Raw genomic sequence first — 26,549 nt, 5'->3', positions numbered from 1 at the left:
TCTTTGATGTACTGATGTGAAACTTTCAGGCTGATTAAAATGGTGTGCTGGATCAGCAGTCGGTAGAGCACTTGCCTGGAAAAGGAAAATGCCCCAAGCTTGAGTTTCAGTCTGGCATATATAGTTTTAACCTGTCAGGAAGCTTTACATCAGTGCACACTTTTCTGCAGAGTGAAAAATTCATTCTGGAATGAACGCTATGTCTCCACAATACCCCTTCCTTTAGGAGTGCTAGTCCTGCAAGGTTTGCAGGAGAATTCTTGTGAAGTTTGGAAAGTAGGAGATTAGATACTGGCAGAAGTAATTTGTGAGGTGGGATCATGAGTTGTGCACAGATAGCTCAGCCGATAGAGCACATGCCCACAAAAGGTTAAGAACTTGAGTACAATCTTCTGGCACACAGTTTGAATCTGCCAGGGAGTTTCATAATCATAAGTCAACCAAGTCAGCAATTTCAAATTTTGTGATGCACATACAAGGGTCGTCCACAAAGTAAGTTCCATTTAGTTATATAAAACAAAAGTGTACAGATACAGAAAAAATATTTGCTGTACAAAAATCTACAACTGTTAAACTACTTTTCTACATAGCTTCCAAAATTTTGTAGGCACTTGTCCTAGCGTGGCACTAGTTTTTGTATGCCTTCTTCATAGAAGGTTGCCGCCTGTGTATTCAACCATGTGGTAACATGTTCTTTTAGCTCGTCATCTACATTGAAGTGTTGACCACCAAGGACAGATCTTAGGTGTAAGAGGGGATGAATTTCACCACAGGCGAGAACCAGGCTGTATGGGGAACGATCGAACGCATCCCTGTGAAATTCCTGTAAGTGTTTTTTGGTCACATTTACCGTGTGAGGTCAGGCATTATCATGGAAGAAAACACCTTTTGACAGTAATCCTCACTGCTTGTTCTGTATTGTGCAGTGCAATTTCTTAATGGTCTCACAGTAACATGGTGCCTTGATTGTTTGGCCTCGTGATAAGAAATCAATCAGCAAAATGCCTTTTCTGTCCCAAAAAATGGCGCACATGACTTTTCAAGGTGTCAAGATTTGCTTAGGCTTAACCTTTATTGGGGATGAAGTGTGCCTCCATTCCACTGATTTCCGTTTTGTTTCAGGGGTGTAATACAATATCCAAGTTTCATCCCCCATGACTATCCTTTGGTTTAACTTTCATTGCATTTAGAAAATGAATCACAGATCTGATTCACACACATTTTCAATTATGGTTGGGATTATAAAGAAGCACTACAAAGCACACATCAGCAGCAGCGATCTGAAAATAGCGTACATGTCTTCTCCTTGAGTCAGAGTAAATGCATTGCATGCTCGGGACTGCGATCGTAGCGCTGTCATGGATAGAAAAAGAAGCGGAACTTACTTTGTGGACGACTCTCATAGTGTCACCATTGAATGACGAAAAGAAATTTTGTGTGTGTGTGTGTGTGTGTGTGTGTGTGTGTGTGTGAGAGAGAGAGAGAGAGAGAGAGAGAGAGAGAGAGAGAGAGAGAGAGAGAGAGCGTGTATTGGGTCCACTACTTTTCATCTGTTACTTAAAAGGTATGAGTGCACCAACAGTTGCAGATGTCATCACATATGATGATCATATATCTCTCATAACTAGTGGTAGCACTGAGAATGAACAGAAGGAAAGAACTGCTCTGAATTTGTAAAATGTAACCCAGAATGTCAGATGTAAAATTTTGTTCATGAATGGAACAAAAACAATGTACATTCTGGTTTGTGCCACATACTGCAAATATAAACTTTAAATTTGGGAACACAGACCTACAAGAGACAAGCAGCTACAAGTTCATGGGTGTGGCAGTACACAGGTACATTTCTTCAGAAAATCACAAAGGTAATAAATGTCCAAAAATTAGCTCAAATACATTCTTTATGGGGAAAATGTCTAGCAAAGTAAATGGAGACACATTGCTAAAGATGTACTATTGTCTCATATATCCACATTTCTATCAAACAATGGAAAATCCAGGATGGAATGTAACAATATTACAGAAGGAAAGTTGCTTGTCATCATATATGGGAGATGCTGAGTTGTGATAAGCACAACAAAAAGATTCACACAGTTATAGCTTTCAGCCATTAAGGCCTTTGTAAGCAATACACACACACACACACACACACACACACACACACACACACACACACACACAAACGTAACTTGTACAGACGTCTGCAAACTCAGATTACTGAAACCACACTGTGAGCAGCAGCACCAGTACATGATGGGACTGGTGACTGGGTGGGGGTAAGGAGGAGGCTGGGGGGAGGGATAGTATGGTAGGTGTGGCGGACAGTGAAGTGCTGCAGTTTAGGTGGAGGGCTGGAGAGAATGTGAGGAGGGGGAGGCAGGGGCGGGGTGGGGGGTGGGGAGGAAGTAGTGGAAAGGAGAGAAATAAAAAATAAAATCCCAAATTCCTGGAAACAATAACAAACATTGAAACTCTTGCCCTGCAGAAACTGGAGCAACATGCACAACGCCACCTCAAAAAGCTCTCCATCATGCTCACTTCCTATTCCCGCCTCGGAGTACCACTGTCCACCACCTCTGCCACAACCTCTAAACCTCCCCCATGTTCCCTCATAGCTGACAAACCCTGTCTCGCAGACCTATTACACTTACCCCACCCTTAAAACTCCCTCCCATCACCACATGGATTCCAGAACCTAAACAGACGTGCAACACAATCATGAACCTTTCCTCCAGAAGCCTTACTCCCACAGAAATATCAGCCCTTTCCAAAGGCCTCACTTTTCGCCCAACTCCCAAATTCAATCATGCAGGACTTGTTAAAGACCTTCTCTCCTTCTCCCGGTCCCTACAGTGGAAACACTTTTTCGCCACCAACCCAACCAGCCAGACTCTACCAAAGACCAGTATTGAACCTTGCCTAACTCAGTTCACTCCTCTATCCAACTATGATCCAACCCCACTGCCTCCAAACCACCCCCTGTTAACTTTCCAGAGTTTCTTAACCTCAAACCTTGCCTCACCATCATTCCACAAATCCCTCAATATGCAAACTAACCTTACATCCGCAGAAAGAACTGCAGTCGACCATCTAGAAACTAATCCCAACCTTATAATCCTACCTGCAAACAAAGGCTCCGCCACCATTGTTTTGAACCGTAAGGATTACCTGGCGGAAGGACTCCGTCAGCTGTCAGATACTTCCACATACAAACCTTGCCACAGTGACCAAATTCCAGTAAGCCAGCAGGATCTTCAGTCACTACTCAAATCCTTGGGCCCATCCCAGAACCTCTCCCCAGAGTCCATCTCTTTACTTACCCCTACCACTCCTCGCACCCCTACCTTCTACATGCTTCCTAAAGTCCATAATCCCAACCATCCAGGATGACCCATTGTGGCTGGTTACTGTGCCCCAAATGAGAGACTGTCTGCTCTCGTAGACCGACACCTTCAACCTATTACCCGGAACCTATTCTCCTATATAAAAGATACCAATCATTTCTTCCACCAATTCTCCACAGTTCCTGTCCCTTTACCACACAGTGCTCTGCTCATCACTGTTGATACCACCTCCCTGTACACTAACATTCCTATAGTGCGATTAAAACTACCTTGAACTTGTAACTTCCTGGCAGATTAAAACTGTGTGCCTGACCGGGCGTAAGTCATGCTTCGGTAGCTCAGATGGTAGAGCACTTGCCCGCGAAAGGCAAAGGTCCTGAGTTCGAGTCTCGGTCGGGCACACAGTTTTAATTTGCTAGGAAGATTCATATCAGCGCACACTCTGCTGCAGAGTGAAAATCTCATTCTGGATACATCCCCCAGGCTGTGGCTAAGCCATGTCTCCGTAGTATCCTTTCTTTCAGGGGTGCCAGTTCTGCAAGGTTCGCAGGAGAGCTTCTGTAAAGTTTGGAAGGTAGGAGATGAGATACTGGCAGAAGTAAAGCTGTGAGTACTGTTGAATTTTCACGTTATTCAATCATTCCCCATCTCCTAAACTATGTGTCGTACAACAGCAAAATTTTAATGTTGTCTTCAGTGGCATAGTTTGATAATGTTTGCAAACTTTCTGAGCAATACAGCCCATAATAGTGAAGTAATAAATTAAAATCTCACATCTGACACGGAACTTTTTCCAAATCAATGTAGTAAGGGACAAACTTTTTCCCTTTACATTTTTCGTGGGGGGTCAAAGTGAGAAAAAGTTTCGGAAGTTTCACCAAGACAAGAATAGTATTGTGCATACCATTGAAGTGCTGATATATCTTATGCAGGGTGGGAGAAAGCAGCACATATACTGCTGTGAGTTACATTTTCGTCTTGTGCCATGAATTTCGCAACAAATCACTAAAATCAAAATACCAAGACAAGGAGACCAACACCACCAAAAGGTACAATTTTTTTTTTTTGCAGCTTACCATCACTCGACGTGTTCTGTGCCCGACAGCTGGAAAATGCCGCTTATATCTGTGTTGCTAGAACTTTCAGATGACTCCCCGATGGCAATAATTAATTTGGAAATGCTATCTTCCAATAAGGATTTGTTCTTCCATGCCTCCTGAATGACAGCTTTTGTATGTACTACACCATTACTCCAATTTTCCACAGTTACTTTGGAAACAGCTTCACTCAAAAGTCTTTCCACTTCTGAAAGCTTGAATGTCTTGTTTTCACATGCTATGTACCTCTTGATTTGGGCCCATATCAGCTCTATAGCATTAAAGTGACAATGATAGGGAGGTAATCTAATTACAGAATGTCCATGTTTGTTGGCAACTTCATCTACAACGTATGTCGGGTGTCGTGGCTTATGTTGTGACACAAGTTCCAATAGTTCCACTTACTTCATTCTGTCATCAAATTGTATGTTATTTCGCCATAACCACTGTATAATTTCCTCTTTTCTAGAAGATTGTCCTTTAGAACAATGGGGTATGGTGCATTGTCAATAATGATGTATGACGGTTTCTCCAAATTCGGTAACAGTGAATTTTCAAACCATCGTAAAGAGGTGGCATGGTTCATCTCCTCGTGAAAATCTGAGGTTTTCTTTGACCTGAAAACATGTAAACAGCCAGGAACAAACCCACGGGCGGTACCTGCATGAACAACAATAATTCTGCTTCCTTTGCCAACAGGTATTGCCATTCCTTCTTGTGATCCGTCAGACCAACCTGTCTTCAGTATATGACCAGAATTCATCCATATTTCATCTAGCCACACTAAATCATCGATTTCAGTGTTCTTTACCTGCTGCAAAAATCGGCATCGCCAAGCAGCAGTATCTTGCCATTCCAAGAGAACTGTACGACCACTTAATTTTTCGTAATTAAATCCCAGGTTTAATAAAACCAGCCGAAGAGATGACTTACTGCCAACAAAAAGACCAGCTTCTTTAAGCATTACATACAGTTTTTGTAACGTCGGATGCTCTCTACGGTGATAATATGCATACAAATGTCTGCAAATCGCATCCTGTTCAAAAGAATCAACATTCGTCACACGTTTCTCAATGTGTCACTTTTTCCCCAGAGTTTCCAGACTTGGCGGTTTGGAGTTACGATTTGATGGCCTGGAATATGTATTCAGTTTTTCATTTTGCTCTTTGCCTATGTTTATAACGGTGGTTTTGTTTATTCTTAATGCTACCCCAGTCCTCTCGACTACCTTATTAATGGAAAGAAGAGGCCCTCCCTTCTCCCTTTCCATCTCAAAATATTGTCTTACATTGCAGACGTATTCACGCGATTGTCCTCTCAATGCTATTCCTTGCCCAACTTTCTTTGAGGATGATTTCAGACTACAAACTCTAGGATGACCACACTTTTTATTTTCAGACATTTTGTACACAGAAGTCACTACAGTAATTTATCACACACTCGTAGTGGAAACAAACACTGAGATAATGCAGTTCACACAACATGACGCACACAAGACCAGGTGTTAGCAGGTACTGAACCATGACGCATAAGCAGTGGCAACTATGCAGGGGAGGGATGCTGAACGTCACAACATGACGCACACAAGACCAGGTGTTAGCAGGTACTGAACCATGACGCATAAGCAGTGGCAACTATGCAGGGGAGGGATGCTGAACGTCAGTGTGTGATTGGCCCACACTGACTCACGGTCACGCGCTTGGCTAGCTGTCAAGTACAAAGTAGTTTTAATCGCACTATAATGTCCATGGCCTTACTGGTATTGAACACTACCTTTCCAGACACCCTATGGACTCCAACAACCTCCTTCCTAGTCACAATGACCAACTATATCCTCACCCACAATTACTTCTCCTTTGAAGGCATTATCTATGAACAAAACTGGGGTACAGTTATGGGCACCCGCATGGCACCATCCTACGCCAACCTATTCATGGGCCATTTGGGGGAATCCTTCCTAAAAACCCAGAATCCTAAACCCCTCACCTGGTTCAGATTTATTGGTGACATCTTTGCTATCTGGGTTGAAAGTGAGGAAACCCTATCCACATTCCTCCAGAACCTCAGCAACTTCTCCCCCATTTGCTTCACCTGGTCCTACTCAACCCAACAAGCCACCTTCCTAGATGTCGACCTCCACCTCAGAGATGGCTACATCAGTACCTTCGTCCATATCAAACCTACTAACCACCAGCAATACCTCCACTTCGACAGCTGCCACCCATTCCATACCAAGAAGTCCCTTCCATACAGCCTAGCCGCCCATGGTCATTGCATCTGCAGTGATAAGCAGTCCCTCTCAAAATATACTGATGGTCTCACTGAAGCCTTCAGTGACCATAATTATCCTCCCAACCTTGTACAAAAACAAATCTCCCAGGCCTTATCTTTTCAGTCTCCCACTGCTTCCCAAAGTCCCACAGTCCAGCCACAGAGGAGCATTCCCCTCATAACTCAGTACCATCAGGGATTGGAGCAGTTGAATAACATTCTCTGTCAGGGTTTCGATTACCTATCATCATGACCTGAAATGAGAAATGTCCTGCCCACTATCCTTCCTGCCCCTCCAATAGTGGTATTTCGCCATCCACCAAACCTTCACAATATACTCGTCCATCCTTACACAACCCCTGCAGCCAATCCCTTACCTCACGGTTCATACCCCTGTAATAGACCTAGATGCAAGACCTGTCCCATACATCCTCCTACCACCACCTACTCCAGTCCGGTCGCTCACATCACCTATCCCATCAAACGCAGGGCTACCTGTGAAACCAGTCATGTGATTTACAAGCTAAGCTGCAACCACTGTGCTGCATTCTATGTAGGAATGACAACCAACAAGCTGTCTATCTGCATGAATGGCCACTGACAAACTGTGGCCATAAAACAAGTGAACCACCCTGTTGCTGAACACACTGCCAAATATAACATCCATCTTAATGACTGCTTCACAGCCTGTGCCATACGGATCCTTCCAATCAACACCAGCTTTTCTGAATTGCATAGGTGGGAGCTTTCCCTGCAATACATTCTATGTTCCCATAATCCTCCTGGTCTCAACCTTCATTAGTCACTGTCCTCAACCATCCAGCCCCCTCCCTGTTCCCATACCAGCTTTACACAGCTGTCATTTCACCGTCACACCCAGTCTTTTAATTTCTTTTTATTTCTCTCCTTTCTGCTACACCCCCCCCCCTCCCCCCTCCTCACCATCACTCCTGCCCTCCGCCTAAACTGCAGCATTTCACTGTCCGCCACCCCTACCATACTATCCCTCCCCCTCCCTGCCCCAGCCTCCTCCTTACCCCCACCCAGTCGCCACTCCCGTCATGCACTGGTGCTGCTGCTCACAGTGTGGTTTCACGCCACCCCTACCATACTATCCCTCCCCCTCCCTGCCCCAGCCACCTCCTTACCCCCACCCAGTCGCCACTCCCGTCATGCACTGGTGCTGCTGCTCCTAGTGTGGTTTCAGTTATCTGAGACTGCAGACGTGTGTGCAAGTTATATTTGTGTGTGTGTGTGTGTGTGTGTGTGTGTGTGTGTGTGTGTGTGTGTGTGTGCATGTGTGTTAGTGTGTCTACTGCTGCAAAGGCCTTAATTTCCAAAAGCTATAATTGTTTGAATCTTTTGTTGTGCCTATCACGACTAAGTACCTCCGCTATATGGTGAGTAGCAACTTTCCTTCTCTAATAATGTTATATCCATATTTCTCTGTACTGATTTGGGATGGAATTGCCAACACTCACATAGAAAGACTAGTTTAACTCCAAAAGAAGCATTGTGTTGTATCCTTGAATAAAAATCAGCTTGTTGTTGTTGTTGTTGTTGTTATTGTCTTCAGTCCTGAGACTGGTTTGATGCAGCTCTCCATGCTACTCTATCCTGTGCAAGCTTCTTCATCTCCCAGTACTTACTGCAACCTACATCCTTCTGAATCTGTTTAGTGTATTCATCTCTTGGTCTCCCTCTATGATTTTTACCCTTCACGCTGCCCTCCAATGCTAAATTTGTGATCCCTTGATGCCTCAGAACATGTCCTACCAACCGGTCCCTTGTTCTTGTCAAGCTGTGCCACAAACTCCTCCTCTCCCCAATTCTATTCAATACCTCCTCATTAGTTATGTGATCTACCCATCTGATCTTCAGCATTCTTCTATAGCACCACATTTCGAAAGCTTTTATTCTCTTCTTGTCCAAACTATTTATTGTCCATGTTTCACTTCCATACATGGCTACACTCCATACAAATACTTTCAGAAATGACTTCTTGACACTTAAATCTATAGTCGATGTTAACAAATTTCTCTTCTTCAGAAACGCTTTCCTTGCCATTGCCAGTCTACATTTTATATCCTCTCTACTTCGACCATCATCAGTTATTTTGCTCCCCAAATAGTAAAACTCCTTTACTACTTTAAGTGTCTCATTTACTAATCTAATTCCCTCAGCATCACCCGACTTAATTCGACTACATTCCATTATCCTCGTTTTGCTTTTGTTGATGTTCATCTTACATCTTCCTTTCAAGACACTGTCCATTCCGTTCAACTGCTCTTCCAATTCCTTTCCTGTCTCTGACAGAATCACAATGTCATTGGTGAACCTCAACGTTCTTATTTCTTCTCCAATACCTACTCCAAATTTTTCTTTTGTTTCCTTTATTGCTCGCTCAATATACAGATTGAATAACATCGGGGACAGGCTACAACCCTGTCTCACTCCCTTCCCAACCACTACTTCCCTTTCATGCCTCTCGACTCTTATAACTACCAACTGGTTTCTGAACAAATTGTAAATAGCAAAATCAGCTTATGTGTAATATTAGAAAACAGGAATGATTACCATATAACAAGCAAAGATTGAAACTAACATACAAGGACCCTGTGGAAGGAGGTTGTACTTTTTGCAGGCAGCTCCCACATGAGACTACTGTCATTACTGAAATAAAAACTAAAATATTACACTATGTGACAGGCCCCTACAGTATGTCAAAATAGCAACATGCACTTCACAGCAACACAAACTATATGTCCATATGGATAAATTTGTGTGACTAAAATAAAGATCCTGTGACATAGTGCAAACTTACCTCAACTAGTTACATTAGCACATGTGTCATGTATGTATTTCCTTTTTTGTGTATTTAAATATTGTCATTTTTAGTAAATAAATGTGAAATATTAGTATACATTACATGAAATTAATTAGGAGACTATGTAATGGCACTGGTCAGCAGAACATTCTCAATGTTTAATAAAGAACATGGTACATCCATTTAATTCACATTCTGATCCAACAAAATTTCTTGTGCGCCATCTGTTTTTTTTTATTATTTTATTTTTTATTTCTTTTTACATCCATATTTGTAATGGAGGTATTATAATGTAATATTTACACATGTACCAATATAAAATGCATATAAGCAAAAGTTTTTTCATGCAAATAATGTAATTCAAAAATTGTTGCACATATGTTGTGCATGAAAGTAAATAGAAGCACTATTATTATTGTTATTGTAATTACTATTATTAATAGCAATGCTGGGTACTGAAATACTAAAATTATAAATAAACGACAAGTCAAATATGTATGAGTTGCTTTTGTTTATAGTATAATAAATACTTGTGGCATGTAATATTTTAGCAGGAGGAAGTTAAGTTACAGATAGACATGGTTTGGAAGTAGCTGTGTATGGAGCATAATGATGCATTGTGTTGTACTGGTTGTAATTATCAGTGAAGATTACAATAAAACATGGAAAAAAGATGGAAAATAAAAGAGGAACCCTAAAATCTGTGTCTTGCAATCAGACCACTAGATGTACTGTGCAAATAATAACAAAATGGAATAATGAATGGACAACGAACAGAAGACAAGTAAAAGAAAAAGTCATCCTTTCAACATTTACTTAAAAGTATTAACAAACAGATCTTTTTCTATCTCATATTTACTTATAAGACACTGAGGAATATTGAGGCAAACAGATAACTGTGGCACTTGGCGATGCTGCCTAAGTATTATTATCATTACTTCAATTATTTCCACATAGTACTAATATAAAGATATAAATCAGAATGCACAACACATGGAAAAAATTTCCGTGAAGATGAATCACATATACATATTGCTGTAAGCTGTGGTGCATACAGTGTGGTGTAGTAGTTAGCTTCCTCAGCTGTTGGTTGGTTGGTTGATTTGGGAGAAGGAATCAAACAGTGAGGTCATCAGTCTCATCGGGTTAAGGAAGGATGGGGAAGGAAGTCGGTCGTTCAAAGGAACCATCCCAGCATTTGCCTGAAGCGATTTAGTGGAATTATGTAAAACCTAAATCAGGATGGCCGGGCACAGATTTGAATCATTGTCCTCCCGAATGTGAGTCCAGTTTGATAACCACTGTGCCACCTCGCTTGGTGCATATTGCAGGTTTTCAGTTCTAACCTGACCACCAGCAATTATTTGTTATTCAGTATTTATCTTTTCTGGGAGGCTCTCAAAATATCTTACGTTTGTCACATTCATATATTCTGCAATATTCAATGTTTGTATAAGTAGCAGCAGTCGGGAATATTCAATGTTGGTGAAAATAGCAGCACTCTCAGTACAGGAATTCAGTTCTGTACTCACCATACATTGGTTTTCTTAGTAAACATACTTTCAGTAATGACCGTTATAATTCACTGTTGTCTGATTTTGGATTTGGACTTGAGTATGGTTACAATGTGACGTCTCACATTAATTCCACATATGGATGCAAGTATGACTGTACCTTTCATTTCTGTAAGTGGTATTTCTGTGTGGTTGCATACATCTACATACCTTTAACCAGTCCAGTACTGCAAAACCCTGCTGTTTCCTGCTTGTTTTTAAACTGTTGTGTCTGTGTTTGCATGTCAGCACTTACATTACTATATCTTCTTTTCAGAGTGGTAGCAAAAGATGCAATAATAGAATACTGCAAGGAATTGTAGACTTTTCCCTTCCTAATCGAAATTATTTTGATTTCTTGAATTTCCTTTTCTTATAAAATACTGGGAAATTCCTGCTCCAAGCATGGTGACTATATGAGCAATTTGCTTTGAAGCCTGGCACTGAACATCATGACCCTGCTTTGAGGGTGTCTTTCCTGCATTTTTGACACGTAAATCCAATTATATCTGCTCTGAAAAGATGGATGAATTGAATGTTAGGCTGGAGGTCTCAGTCTTCTGTAGAACACCATTCACTGTTCTCATCACATTTTTATCTACTGTTATGTCTTCCATTTGTCACTCCTTTTACAGTTTTGAGATGTTCATGTGCATGAAGTCTCTGGAAACTGTGGCACCCTTAATGAAGTAGTGCATATTGTGTTTGCTATGGCATGTTGACCAAAATTCTTAGAATGCAGAAATGTGGCTGCCTTGTGAGATGTACCAGTTACAACCAAGAGTGCCCTGTTGCAAATGTCTTTGATACATTTTATACCAAAAGCTTTGCTGATTCAGAAGGGCAATACTTTCTTAAGAGACCTCTTCTCTCTTTATCCTAAGTATGACAGTCTTACACTATAATCTGTTGCAGTGACCAAGGTATGATTTTCCCTATGAAATCACAGGAGGACTATTCTGCCAAGTCCTCATAGTTGCATGGGTGCTGATGGTTATTTAATTGCCTTATAAGGATCCATATATGTTTCCATGAACACCTAAGGATCTGTTTTGTCCACCCAGACAGAGACCAGCTTGCCTGGATAAACCTTCGACAACAGAGTTACAGCAAGTTTCCCCAAAGGTAGGCCACTACTGACTGTTTTGACATATATGTAATGGTTTGTATGATCCTCAAAATCTGAACAATAAAGCTAAGACCCCTGCTCTCCAAAACACACAAAACTGAACCATTATATCCTCACAGTTATTGCTGTATCACATCTTGAGTTTAAAGTAATAGACAGTTGTTGCTGAATCACACCTTGTGTTTACAGTAATAGAGGACTCACAGAACTGATCAACTGACAGATCAGAAACCACAGGTTTGCTACATCTGTACACAGCCCTCACTTGCTGAGCTAGTGGGAGGGGGGAGTATATAGGATAGTGAGAAATTATACTTGCCGACTATGAAGGAAAATACTACTACAAAGCCTCAGGACCTTGTGTTTGCCAGTCATGTGCTCACAAGAGAGTTTGAAGGTCCCCTAGGAACAGGACAATGTAGTTTTGTGTATTGGTTTGCTCTAAATAAGAACAACAATTTATATGCTGAGCTAAAATGTTCCACTTCTTGTTTGGTGCTTAACACCAGCATTACATGGTGGACAATTATCTTTTCTTATTTAATATTATGTTTATTTGTTTTCTTATGTTCCATGGTACGTAGTCAGACAATGATAGTTGATCGTGCAGTAAATAATTATATAACTCACAAAAGGCTCTTGAAATAAAAGACAGTAACAAAAGATTTGAGACAGCATATACAAATTAATAATAAATTACAATGAAAAGCTTTAAGCTACTGTGAGGAACTCTCGCACAGAATAAAATGAGTGCACTATAAGGAAGCTCTTCACCTAAGATTTGAAAATTGTGAATTCTTCAGTTCTGCAGGAAGCCTACAGAAAATGTAACCTGCAGAATAGTTACACCTTACTGCATGTTAGTTAAGGAAATATTATTGAAGTGGAAACTCTGTTTCTGTTGAGTATTCACTAAGTGAATGCTGAAGCTCTATTTTAAACCAGTCTATTATTCTTCACCAAAAATTCTATGAGAGCAGGCTTTCTCCTTAATTCTGCACTGCTGCAGGTTGAATACATGTGAAGCACAGAACACTTTTGTTAAACCAAATTAAATACCTACTGCCCCCTATGTATCATTTGATCTACAAATGTCGTAAACACAAATTAATAAACTGCATTTTCTGTTGATACTAAGATATATTACTGGTGACATACATTGTCTTCTTAAAAACCTTCTAAAAACCCATAGCAAGGGAACTAGTTGGTAACCCCTTCATGTAAGGAAGTATATTAACAAGTATTTCAATCTTTATAGAAACTTACCACATCTGAAAGATACCACACAGAAGGAAGGGAGGGAGGAAAATTAAAGTTTCAGGTCTTGTTGACTACAAGGTTAGTAGAGGTGGACCACTGTCCTCTCAAATACAAGTCCAGTGTCTTACCACAGTATCAACTGACTCAGTCACATTGAACCAGTGAGAGTAAAACACAAAAGATGTGTTGCACCCTACTGATATTACATCATATGCCTGTGAGTTTTTATTGTTTAGTGCTTCAATAACCAAATTTACTCCTTGCTGTCTCACGTAGCTGCACATCACATAATTGTTGTAGAACACAAAGTGTTTATTAAATATTTTTCATAACTAATGTGATTTGCTAACACTTTTGTTCTTTTAGAGAAGATATATGTAGGCTCCCCACTTTCTGCCCTGATACTTTATTCCAAATGGCTATTGAGTTTTAATTTTATTCAAAGAGTTATTTTCTCTTTGTGTACTGCATTGCTTTATATGTTTGATGACATTCTGCAGCACTTTGCTGTACAGTCTGTAGTTAAGTTTTGTATCTGGATTCTCACATTTGTTCTGACCAGACATTCTGATCTGATCAGTTATCCAAACCTGTTTCTTTGTGGCACTGTCTTTTTCCTTGTAATTTTTCAATGGAAAGGAAAGTCTTGAAGATTTGTAGAAATTTAGTATGTCATCCAGGTTGACTGTACAAGAAACTTATTGCCAATACTATTATTTAAGTCTGGCTTTTAATGTCTGCACTGAAAATGAAAGATATCTCTAAATCTTTTGTTTACTACCTTGAGAAATTTCTCTGTATTAAACTGCTTCAGTGTTACGTTTTGTGCATCATTACCTCAGAGACCATCACTGATATCTTTTTTTTTTTTCAAAGTGCCCCTCTATTAGACAATAACTGTACTACTATTTGTTTGTTACCTAATTGTAATAATTTGTGTTGCGTGATTCAAGTCAGTTCATTGGTTCATTGACACTGTTTTTCCTGGATAAACAGCGAAAAACTCAATATTGCAATTCCATAAGAAATTAATTTGATGCTTTTCTTACTAACTGAGCCAAAAAGATAAATCCTGTACCCTGGACCTCTACATCAACATAATTAAACAATGGAAAATCCAGGATGCAATAATGATGATGATATTTAACAACAGATTGCCACTCACCATATAGCAGAGATGTTGAGTTGCAGATAGGCACAACAAGAAGAGTGTCAAACAGAAAGCTTTCAGCCAAAAAGGACTTCTTCTGAATTAGACAACACCGACCCACCCATACCTACACACACACACACACACACACACACACACACACACACACACACACAGAGAGAGAGAGAGAGAGAGAGAGAGAGAGCGTGTGTGTGTGTGTGTGTGTGTGTGTGTGTGTGTGTGTGTGTGTGTGTGTGTGTGTGTGTGTGTTCTGTCTAAGAGATGACCTTTTTGGCTAAAAGCTTACTTGTTTGACAGTCATTTTGTAATGCTTATCTGCAACTCAACATCTCTGCTATATGTTGAGTGAAGTCTATCCTTTCCATATTTTCATTGAATGTAATTAAAAGTATTTTTCCTCGGCAATTCAAACACTCCTGCATAGATCTTCAATATTCATTTAATGAAACATTTTTTATATGTCCATGCTTTTAAATGAAACATTACATATAGTATTAGTGGCTATTTCCACCATCTGCAAAGAATACTTTGCATAGAAATAACATAACATATTTACCATCTAAAAACAATTTCAGTAGATGAATTATTACTATTTATCTTCTATCACCTGTTAAAGTGAATCTGGTGACTCTTATAAGTGGGCCGAATGAATTTCCAAAGATATGGCTGTTGTGTTCCATAGCATTTTCTGCATTGGGGTTCAGTACACAGTCCCTGTGCTCACTCACTCTCACTAACTCCTATTTTTATTTTATTTTATTTTACATGTCTAGTTCCATAGAATCAAATTGAAGAGCAAATCTCCAATGTCAAGGAGCTTGTCAGTACATGAAATAACAGCATAAAAGTAATAACAGATAAAATAAAATGTTTATGAACCAAAAAAAAAAATGACAAGCCATAAGTTTACGTAAACGCAATCAACAATATGGCACAGTGATCAGCTTAATTTTTCAAGGAACTCCTTGACAGAATAGAAGGAGTGACCCATGAGAAAACTCTTCAGTTCCAATTTGAAAGTGTGTGGATTATTGCTACTATTTTTGAAATGCTGTGGTAGCTTACTGAAAATGGATGCAGAAGTATATTGCACACCTTTCTGCACAAGAGTCAAGTAAATGTGATCCAAATTCAGATTGGATTTCTGCCTAGTACTAACTGAGTGAAAACTGCTAATTCTTGGGAATAAGCTGATGTTAACAAAAAACAACAGTACAGAATATATATATATATATATATATATATATATATATATATTGAGAAGCCAATGTCAGAATACCCAGACTAATGAACGGGGTTTGACAAGAAGTTCGCTAACTTACATCACTTATCACTCAAACCGCCTGTTTCTGAGCCAAAAACATCCTTTGAGAATGGTTAGCGTTACACCAAAATATAATATCATATGTCATAAGTGAGTGAAAATAAGCAAAGTAGACTACTTTTCGTGTCGAACTATCACTTACTTCAGATAACATTCAAATACTAAAAATGGCAGAATTAATTCTGAAGAAGATCCTGAATGTAGGCTTTCCATGACAGTTTACTATCTATCTGACCACCTTAAAATATGAACTATTCAGTTTCACTAGTCATATGCCCATTCTGTGAAATTAAAGTGTCAGATTTTATTGAACTGTGCATTAGAAACTGTAAAAACTGAGTCTTATTGTCTACAGATTGGAGAGGCCTTTGGTTGTTGGCTGATTAAGTTGTACACTGATCAGCCAGAACATTATGACCACTGAACTACTACTGATGTAAATCCATCCAGGCGATAGCAACATTTCCCGGTGAGGAATGACTGTTAGTCAGACACAAGCATGGTGCATGTAGTATCAGTGAGCATGCTGTCCATGTGCAGAATGGGGAAGGCACACAATCTATCTGAATTTGACCAAGGGCAGATTATGATGGCCCAGATGTGCAGCACAAGCATTTCGTAAACTGCACGACTTGTCAGGTGTTCGAGGAGTACTGAGGTAAGTGTCTTCAACACATGACAAAACCCAGGTGAAACCACATCCAGACGTCACGAGGTTAGTCGGCCACTCATCATTGCAGATGTTGACCTCAAACACTGAGTAGTTCTGTAAAACAGGTCAAGTGGCAAACTGTGGCAAAGCTAACATTAGAATTTAATACTGCACAGGTTAAGAAAAGTCCTGGGTGAGAAAGAGGGTGGAAGATGCTATCAGTGACAGAGCATCTTGAGGAGGTATATTTAGTAGCATGTTTCACACAGAAGTTAAAACAACTCATGAAAGCCTATTACAGAGATAGCTGTCTTCAAAAGCAGAGTTTATTTGTATAAATGACTATGAAATTAAACTAAAGCTGTTGTAATACAACACAATGAGCAGTAGGGAGGTTGTTACTAGAGTCATTATCATCAGATCGTGATTATAATTAAGGCAGTGACTCAGCACACTTTTCCATCCATCCCAACACTCTCATCTTATAATACAGGTGGCTATCACCCAACATGCTTACAATGAGAAACTTGGTTACTGCACAAACACTACATTACATGATTAATAACTTTACACTTAGTCCACATTTTCTGCTTTGTATCACGGCTGACTTTGAGCAGGAATACCACACACCTTTTGCAGAAATCTCTATGAAAAGCAATGTTAAAGGTTGTGACAATATCAAAGAAAGCTTAAAGTGTGGGAAACGTTGAAACATAGAGTTGTTAATGATAGCGAAGCATTGTATTGACAGAACAGGATTTCTGTTGAGACTGAAAAAAAATGAATGAGTAATGCAGGAGAGCATAAAATGCAGGAACATAAAAATGGGGCTTTAATGTATTATGAAAATGGTAGATTGCTACTCTCCATGTAGAGGAGATTTTAGGTCACAGACAGACACAACATATGACCACTAGACGTGTGAGCTTTTGGTCAAAAGATCTCACACACACACACACACACACACACACATACACACACACACACACACACACACACACACCTCAACATAGATGACTACTGTCTCCAATCACAGTGTGGCCTCTGTGGCCATAGACATTAGTCGTGTGTGTGTGTGTGTGTGTGTGTGTGTGTGTGTGTGTGTGTGTGTGTGTGTGTGTGTGTGTGTGTGTGTGTGTGTGAGAGAGAGACAGAGAGAGAGAGAGAGAGAGAGAGAGAGAGTGAGTGAGTGAGTGAGTTGTGGTTGTGGGAATCTGTGTGTGTTGTCTACTTTAGAGGAACAAATTATTCAGGAATAAAGAAGACGACTCACCAAAATCCAGAAGCACTGTGTCATCAATAGTTACACAAACAAAAGGTACAGAGATACAGTAGCTTTTGGAATAAACTCCCTTTTTCAAGCGTGTAGGGAAAATTTCATACAAACCAACACATGCTCACTCATATGCACATGCCTGTCTCCCTACAATGAGCTCAGTCAACTACTGGTGCTTTCCTGGGCCACAGTAATTGTACAGAGATGAGGCGGTGGTGTGGGGTAAGGGATGGAGAGAGGCAGGAGACAGGAATGGGGTTGAGGGGAAGCATCTGGCAGCTTATCAGAGAGTGGGGAGCCATCTGTGAGCTAGCTAGGGGTGTAGGTGGAGGGGGCAGATGGCAGATGGCTGGACACATGTGCTTTTATTTTATGCCCTAGTCTATGGACTCACGTGACCAGCCATCTGCCATTGGCCCCCACCACCTACAGCCCTAGCTAGCTCACAGATGTCTCCCTACTCTCCAACGAGCTGCCAGATGCTTCCCTTCAACCCCCTCCCTGACTCCTGCCACTCTCCATCCCTCACTCCACACCTTACCACACCCCTATCTCACCCCAGAACCATAACTGTCAGCCAGGAAAAAGCTAGCAGTCAACTGAGCACAATTTAGGGAGACAGGTATGTGTGAGTGAGTGTGTGTGCATTTGTGAGGATGTTTTTCCTACAAGCTAGAAAAAAGATGTGTATTCCAAAAGCCAGAGAATCTCTGTAAATTTTTCTTTTGTACCTTTCAATGACACAGCGCATCTGCCTTTCAGTGAGTTGTCTCCTTTACTGATGAATAATTCATAGTTCTCAACCAGAACTTTCTGTACATTATTATACTGCTTTAAAAGAAGGCCTTTTGGACAAAAGCTCACATGTCTGGCAGTCTTTTTGTTGTGCCTGTCTGTGACTCAACATCTCCTCTATATCGCAAGTGGCAATCTCTCCTTCTCATAGTATTATCATTGTTTCATCCTGGATTTTCCATTGTTCTGTTCCAGTAATACTTATTTTAACATGAATCATTGTATTCATAATTCAAATTCAAGGCAACAAAAGCAGTTTCATTGCTTTAAATTGTGGTTTACATGACTGTAAAAGTGAATTTCCTATCATAATTCTAATATGGATCTCTTTCACATTATGAAAGTCCCCTGAGCTGAACAAGAAAGCAACACTAGAAACTCTTTGAATCTGTTTTGATTTCAGAGTATTCCAGATATATTTGTTATAAGTGAACAATGTCAGATGTATACCCCAAATCTTTATGAAACAATGAAAATACCAGCTTGGAATGTCAACAATATTAGGAAAAGGATAGACTGCTACTCACCGTAAAGATCACACACTGAGCTGCGGACAGGCAGAATGAAAAGGCTGTTATACATTTAGCTGTTGGTCAAAGTCTTCTTCAGAAAAGAAAACATACACACACAAGCAAGCACACCTCACACACGACTGCCTTCTCTGGCAGGTGGGACTGGAATGCAACCGTCACATTGAGCAGCAGTGTAAATGTGTAACAGTCTTTTTGTTGTGCCTGTCTGCAACTCAACATGTCATCTTTACAATGAGTAATGATCTATTGTTCAGATTGTTATGAGCTAGTCTTTGCATGGTGTTATCATACTAGATTGAAGGTTATTTCTGAAATGATATCCAAGAATTCCTTGAAAGAAAATCCTGAACATTTTAAAATGCTTCAGGCTCTTTGATGGCCTTTCATATTTTGTGATTCAGACTAACAGGAACATTTCTTGAATTGACAATATGTGTCACATCCACCAACCAGTCAATTTTATCTACCTTAAGACCATTATAATCTCAGGCTTCAGGTCAATAGGAAATTACTTTCAATCATCACAACCCTTTAAATGAATTCCTATCACTAACTTTCACATGTTGACTTGGTCACTTACTTGACAACTAATTTACCAGTATTAATGAACTACTTTACCTTGAGATAGCAGTTACTCAGGAAGGAAGAGCTAGTGATAAATTCCACAACACCTAATATTCACCACATTTGTGGAACTTCTACTTTTTCTTCTTGATGTCCTAGATTGAGCAGAATCACTGGCAATTATGATCAATTTTATGAAGCACAATAGTGAAAAAAAAAAAAAAACTAAATGATAAGTGATGGTATCTGTTGCTCTCTGTTACCTACCTTCCTAGTCTTTCCCCTAAGCAGTCAAAGCACTGACCACCTGTCAGCAAACAATGGACTCAGTGCTTACAATACTGCAATACCCCAATGGTTAATTCAATACAAAAATTTACTCTGCCTTCAATTCTGATGCAACAGTGTAAAGACATGAACAATTTTTTTTTTAATTCTTACTTGTAACAGTTGTTGGAGAATTTGTTGTAGGATGCAAGGGTAATGAGACCTCCCCAAGCTGGACTCAATGCAAAAAATATCTGCACTGCAGCATCTCCCCAGACCTGTAACAGATTACAGCCTCAGGTACTGAAATGGAAGTATAATTCATTATTGTGTTTCACATCGATAAGTCTAGAATAACAGAGAAACTATGATTTGCACTACAGTTTGTTTAGGTACAATAAGAAACTATCAATATTAAATTAAGATACAACTTTTGCAATGGATTCTTCCTTAGCTAAAGAAAATCCAGAACTAAGGTAGTCTGCTATGGTTCTACTGAAAGGAACTCTTTCAGAACACATTAACAGAAGGTAGCACTCAAAGTTCTTTAGCATAGAGCAAGAAGTCACTAACCTACAGCAAATTAACTACCTACTATGAACAGCTGACTTTCTTTGCGAGAATAATTTTGGTTATTGAAAGATCTTGGTGTCACTTGCTTTGTGCAGTGAAAGCAAAGCACTTTACGGTGTACTATTCAACATCTCTCTAGCAAAACTGATTTCTATGAAGCATACAATCCCACAATGGCACTAACCACGTCCCATCCAGATAAAAGAGTACAGAATGTCACAATCAGAAACAGACAAACGCTATCAATTCTCACCAACCACCTTCATCAGGTCCACAGTGTGCACATAGCACTACCCCAGCAACATCTGTCATGGATAGCATTTTTATAACAAAACGTATGGGCCTCTGAGCCCTCAGTTACTAAATGTGACTTGACATATAAACTAATTTCATGTATTCTAATTGATTTCACTCTGTCATCCATTAAAATTGTATCTCTTTCATGGCTGTGTGTTTCCTTGTGTTCCTAGCTAGAACACAAGTTGCAACAAGTGAGGGAAAAATTTTCATATGTTTTGGATTCCGTGGTTTCTTTGCTGTTCGGCTAGATCATGGAGGCTTTACTCCAGTCACTCCTGTGACAACAGCAGCTGCATACAGCTGTATTGGAGTGGTTGTTGTCTATCCTGACCCGTTCTCAGCCGCCAGTTGTTCACCTGTGCTGAAACCGTGGTAAACTGGAATGCTAAGAAGAAGTGGGTTCACCAAAATTTTGTGGCATTCCGAGCAGTTGACAAGGTCTGTAAAGTTAATTTCTTATCATGGATACTGCCTACTACCTCGTAAGTATCAACTGCTACACCAGTTAGCTCCTCTGTGGGAAGCAGAGTCAGTTTCTTTTGTCGATGCATGTAATTTGCTGTCCTCTCATCACTGCAAGCATATGCATGTGGTTGCTGTGTGTGCTGAATTCGATGAATGTCACAAACAGGCACAGCAGTCATATCGCACTTGGGCAGATCAGCTACACGGCCTCAGTTATAAGTGTTGTTTCATCACAGCTAAGTTTTGGGATGTCACAGTCAAAGACATGATCATTCATTCAGCCCCATATAAGGAGGTTTGTCAATGTGCCCTTAAGCTTGAGTACCCAATGTTGGAAGAGATTTTGAATATTGCACAGTCATTTGAGGTTTCCCACACTGTGGGCTGACAATTGGAGGCTTGGGGTTATGCTGTCAATCTTGACAGCATGCAGCCCAGTGCATGGAGCCTAGTACACCGGGTGAAGAAGAGAGAGGCACAGTACCAACAAGCCAACTGGGTCGACACGAACAAATGCATTGTCGGCAGCAGGAACAGTGAATGCCATTTTTTCATTACCCTCTGTCATGTAGCAGCTGTATGTCAAAATGTACCCTCCCCCCTCCTACAGGAGTCACTGCATGAATACTATCATTGGATGTTGATATTTATAATGTTTCGTAACTGTGATTGACATTGTCTGCAAGCCAGAACAAACTTTTCATTGAAATGCAGTTGATGAATCAGCCATTACTACTACAACTCACAGTGGCAGCTGTGTCCCTATTCAAGTCACAGACATTTGCCAGAGCTAGGGTCACCACCATTAGCACACATCAAGCATCGATTGGTAAGCTGTAACAAACTGTAGATTCCTATTCTCAGCCAACTGATGGCCAACACAGTTGTTCATTCCATTACATACTTGGTTGTTAACAATGCAAATGCTGAAAATCTGTGTGGCTTAGATGCCTTTGCTACTTTTTGTTTTGCTATTGTGGATGCAGGGCATCTAGTGTCAGACTAAGTGCCTTATCACAAATGGAATTCCATGTGTTCCGAGTTTTATGACGTTTATGCCCCAGGGTTACATTGTGCAAACAATTTTGCACCACACATCACCCTAAAACCCTTTGACTGCCTTAACTTTTTTGGACATGGTCAGTACCAGTAGCTTTACGTGACAACTTTAAGACAGAGCTGGATTGCTTAACTTCATTGGAAGTGATTTGACCAATTTCCTCAAGAGAGGAGAATGGGATACACACTTCATGATCATAAAGAAGCCATCTGCTCAACTTCAGCATTGTGGTGACTTCAATGTCACTATTAATGCACAGTCACTCATAGACACTTACCTCCTGTATTGCCTGGAAGAGTTGCTCAAAAATTCTTTTCAAAAATCGACTTGTCTGAAGCCTACCCTCATATCCCATTAGACGAAGCATCAAAACAGTTCTTGGAGTTAATATGACTTTCATCATCTGTCAGCATCAGTGTCAAATGTTTGGGGTTGCTAGTGTGCCTGCCATCTTCCAGCATTTTTTAGAATAGATTATGATGGCTGTTCTCCATTGCATTAATTATCTTGATGGTATCGTTGTGACAGATGCTACCTCGGATGACCATCTACATAACCTCTGTTCTTTGTTTACTGTTCTGTAGGCTGAATGCTTTGAATATAATCTCAATAAGTCTCACTTTTTCCAACATTTCATTGTTTATTTAGGTTATGAAATTTCCCAGAAGAGTGTGTGCTCCATGAAGCAACATGCAGCCACCATTACAGCTTTTCCCTAAGGATCTAGCCTACAATAACTTCAGGCGTTCATCGACAAAGTTGCACACTATCACAAGTTTATTCCCAGAGTGGCTATTATTCCCTACCCATTGCATCTGTTGCTTTAGAAATGTGCTCCTTTTGTTTGGTCTGCAGCTTGTGAGCATGCTTTTGTGCAGCTTAAGGATAGTATTCGCTCTGTGCCGTATCTTGCAACGTTTCAATCTGGCAAACATAATGTTCTGAGCACAGACATATCCCGATATGGGGTGTGCATGCTCTTGGCCCATCGCCATTCAAAGTGCTCCAAACAGCTTATTGCCTTTATTGCCAAAAACACGCAAATCAACTCATCAGCATTATTCCCTAGTGAAAAAAGAAGCTCTTGCTATTGTTTACACCATAAAAAATTTCATTTGTTCTGGTATGATGTAAAATTTCATTTAATCATAATTCCTAGGTTTCACTGTTTAGTTTGTCAGAATCCTTACCAGACAAAGCTGCTCATTGCCTTCAGTGTTGGGCTCTGTTCTTGTCCTGCTATAATTATGAGAACCATTTTCATCCCACATCTCAACATGCAAATGCAGGTGCCCTGTTCTGGCTCCCTAAGGGCCTTGAATCCTCATCTGACCAGAAGGAACTGCTATCCAGTTGAAAAACTGGATACAGAGGTGAGGTATATGGTGGGTGGTTTGCCCATCACCAGTTCCCACATCAAATTTGCTGTGGCTGCTGATCTGGTGCTCCAGCAGGTCATAAGCATTATGTAACATGGACCCCGACCATCCACAGAGCCAGACATCAGACCTGCTTCAGAATTTTTATGCATTACACCATCACCTCTGCCTCTTGGACAGCATTATTCTCCTGTCAATAGAAGGGTTTACTCCCCTTATCATGGTTTCAGCAGCTCTGTGGCAGAGGGTCCTCCACTTATTACCTCAGGATCAATGGGGGATCTTTCTCACAAATACAATGCCATAATGCCATGCATTTTGGCTGGGCATTGATCAGGAGGTGGAACACCTTGTTGCAGCCTGCCCCAAGTGTTTGGGTCAGCAGGTGGCAATGAACACTGGTTTTTCACCATTACTGGTTCCCGCACAGCCTTTGAAAAGAATCCACATTAATTGCACTGGTCCTTTTTTTAATCACTTCTGGTTATTATCCACTGACACTTTTTCTTAGTACATTATAGTGCACTATGTCATTCACTGCCTGTCCAGAACAGCAAACAGCAGATGCAACTATTAAGGCTCTCTTGAAGATCTTCTCCATAGAAGACTTCTTGCACCATGCTTTTGGACAATGGTGCTCAGTTCATAGTGCAATCTTTCAAGGGCTTTTATATACAGAACAGAATTTGCCATGACATGTCACAGCACTTCCATTCCATATGCAGCTGAACGGTGAGACAGAATCCCTAGTCCAAACATTGAAGACACAGATGTGCAAGTGAAAGAATTCCTGGCTGATGAGGCTCTCACAGTTTTTTAAGCTCTTTCAGAACAATGCCAGCTGGGGTCAAGAGTCCTGTCAGGCCCCTACATGGGCATCAGCCATTGGTGCTGCTCAACTTTTTGCTCCCTGGTAGGCCCCCCTCAGTGATGCCAGTCACAGTTTCCATGGTTCGCACCCAGTTCACTGGTCTGGGCCAGGAGGTTTGGGTGGCTCTGTCACTGGATTCTGGCCATCATCCACAGCCAGTGCTATTGCCGCATCTTCATGGTTTGCAATGGAGATTGACATGTGGCATGCCACCAGGACCAGTTGTGCCCCACAATGAGTCCAGGGCCTTTCGCGTGAGCTGTGGGCCCAATGCCTCATTCTTTGTCAGCCCTGGTCACTGTGAGGGTTGAGCAAACCTTCTTATTGTGGTGGTCAGGGCTTCACCAGCAACAACAGCGTGTTGCTTCCTGCAGCTTGCCATAGCACTGTGCAGGCACTGCCATCAGTGGGGGTGGAAGCAGGATCTCCATCACCAGAGCCTCTCCTTTCTATCCACCATCATTGCTGGCCTTGCTGGAACCTCTCACTATGGACTCAGATAAGCATATAGCTCCCACTCCCCAGTTGCTGGCTTGCTTCACTGGTCACCCTGGGGTCTATGGGTGGCAGGGTTGCCATGGTCCTACTCACTTTCATCAGCACACAACTGTCCAGGTGGGTCAAGAACTTCTCAAGTTCGTGGCTGGAACAATTTTAATAACAAAGGAAGAGCACAGGTTGGGCAGGAGGATCATAAAACAGACTGAGTGGTGAGTAGTTTAAGGTGCCACATAGCATAAGCTAAAACTGTTCACACTGGTGGGTTTTCATAAAGGGAGATCATCCTTGGAAAATGGACAATATCAGTTTCTATATGATCCATTGAAAAGAAACACAATAGCGGCAGCTGTGATATAGCAAAATGTGCACAGTATCTGACTGAAGTGCCTGGTTACTCTAAAAATTATAAAACACAAGATCATGTGTAAATCTGTATGTGTTTGCAGTATATTAAATATGAAATTAATTATATTTGATCTCTTTGATGTCTATTTTGTTGTGAAGATGGTTATCAGAAGAGAAAGCAGAGCAAGAATACAGAAAAAGATAAAAGAATACAAAAATTCACTTCTAACTGAGATTGAACCAGTGTTCCACAGCATATCAGCTAGCAGCGTTATACACTATGCTATCATGCTGTTTGCTGTTCTGCAAAATGCCATCATTTTCACGGATGGTACCTATATTCATCTTGTCCACTTTCCAAACACAATATCTCTTGAATGCAACCACATTACAGTGAATGGCTTTAGGGAGAGGTTATTGGCACATTAAATCACATCACTATTCAGCCTCATATCCAGTCCTTGTCCCTAAACCTATGCCTTCCCCTTGAAGCAGTTCTTTTGCTAGCTTTGAAGTCTGCTTATGAAAATGTTAGCTACAAAGTTTTCGCAAAGTTGTTGTATCCTATTTTTCACGGTGTCACATAAACTGCTATCAGATAACACATTTACTAATATTATCAATGGCAGATTCGTTGTTTTTTTCCTTGGAGTAAATACTTCAGTTCCACACATCTCAATGTCTTGCCCCTCCTGCTGAAATTTGCACATAATAGGATATTTAACATTTTACTTACACATCAGGACCGCTTTGAGAACCTTTTCCACACAAACAACTTATACTTTGGTGCCTCCCCCTTACCCTTTTTCCACATGTTGTGGTAAGTACAATATATAAACCTTGCACTTGGATGCCCCTGATGACTCTTCCAGCTGCTACTAACTGTGATGTGTCCTGTACAGAAATATTAAAGTTGTAAAACCTGTAGCACCCCCCTCAGCCTGGCATCCCATGAGGTGGCTTGAGCTGTTTGGGCCTTAAACCTGCCCTGC

At 40.6% G+C, this 26,549-nt stretch overlaps 1 protein-coding gene across 1 annotated transcript in view; it reads right to left on the bottom strand.

Moving 5' to 3' along the window:
• The window catches only part of LOC126413249 (sodium- and chloride-dependent glycine transporter 2-like), a 513,853-nt gene that overhangs the window by 103,284 nt on the left and 384,020 nt on the right, over nt 1-26,549 (bottom strand). Inside the window, exon 6 of the mRNA XM_050083149.1 lies at nt 20,238-20,341. Within this exon, the coding sequence (XP_049939106.1) occupies nt 20,238-20,341 (104 nt within the window). The remainder of the gene's footprint in view (nt 1-20,237; nt 20,342-26,549) is intronic.

This window comes from Schistocerca serialis, chromosome 7 (assembly GCF_023864345.2).
Source record: "Schistocerca serialis cubense isolate TAMUIC-IGC-003099 chromosome 7, iqSchSeri2.2, whole genome shotgun sequence".
NCBI classification, from domain to species: domain Eukaryota; kingdom Metazoa; phylum Arthropoda; class Insecta; order Orthoptera; family Acrididae; genus Schistocerca; species Schistocerca serialis.
Note: the sequence above shows the minus strand (reverse complement) of the source record. Positions and strands in the feature narration are given on the sequence as shown.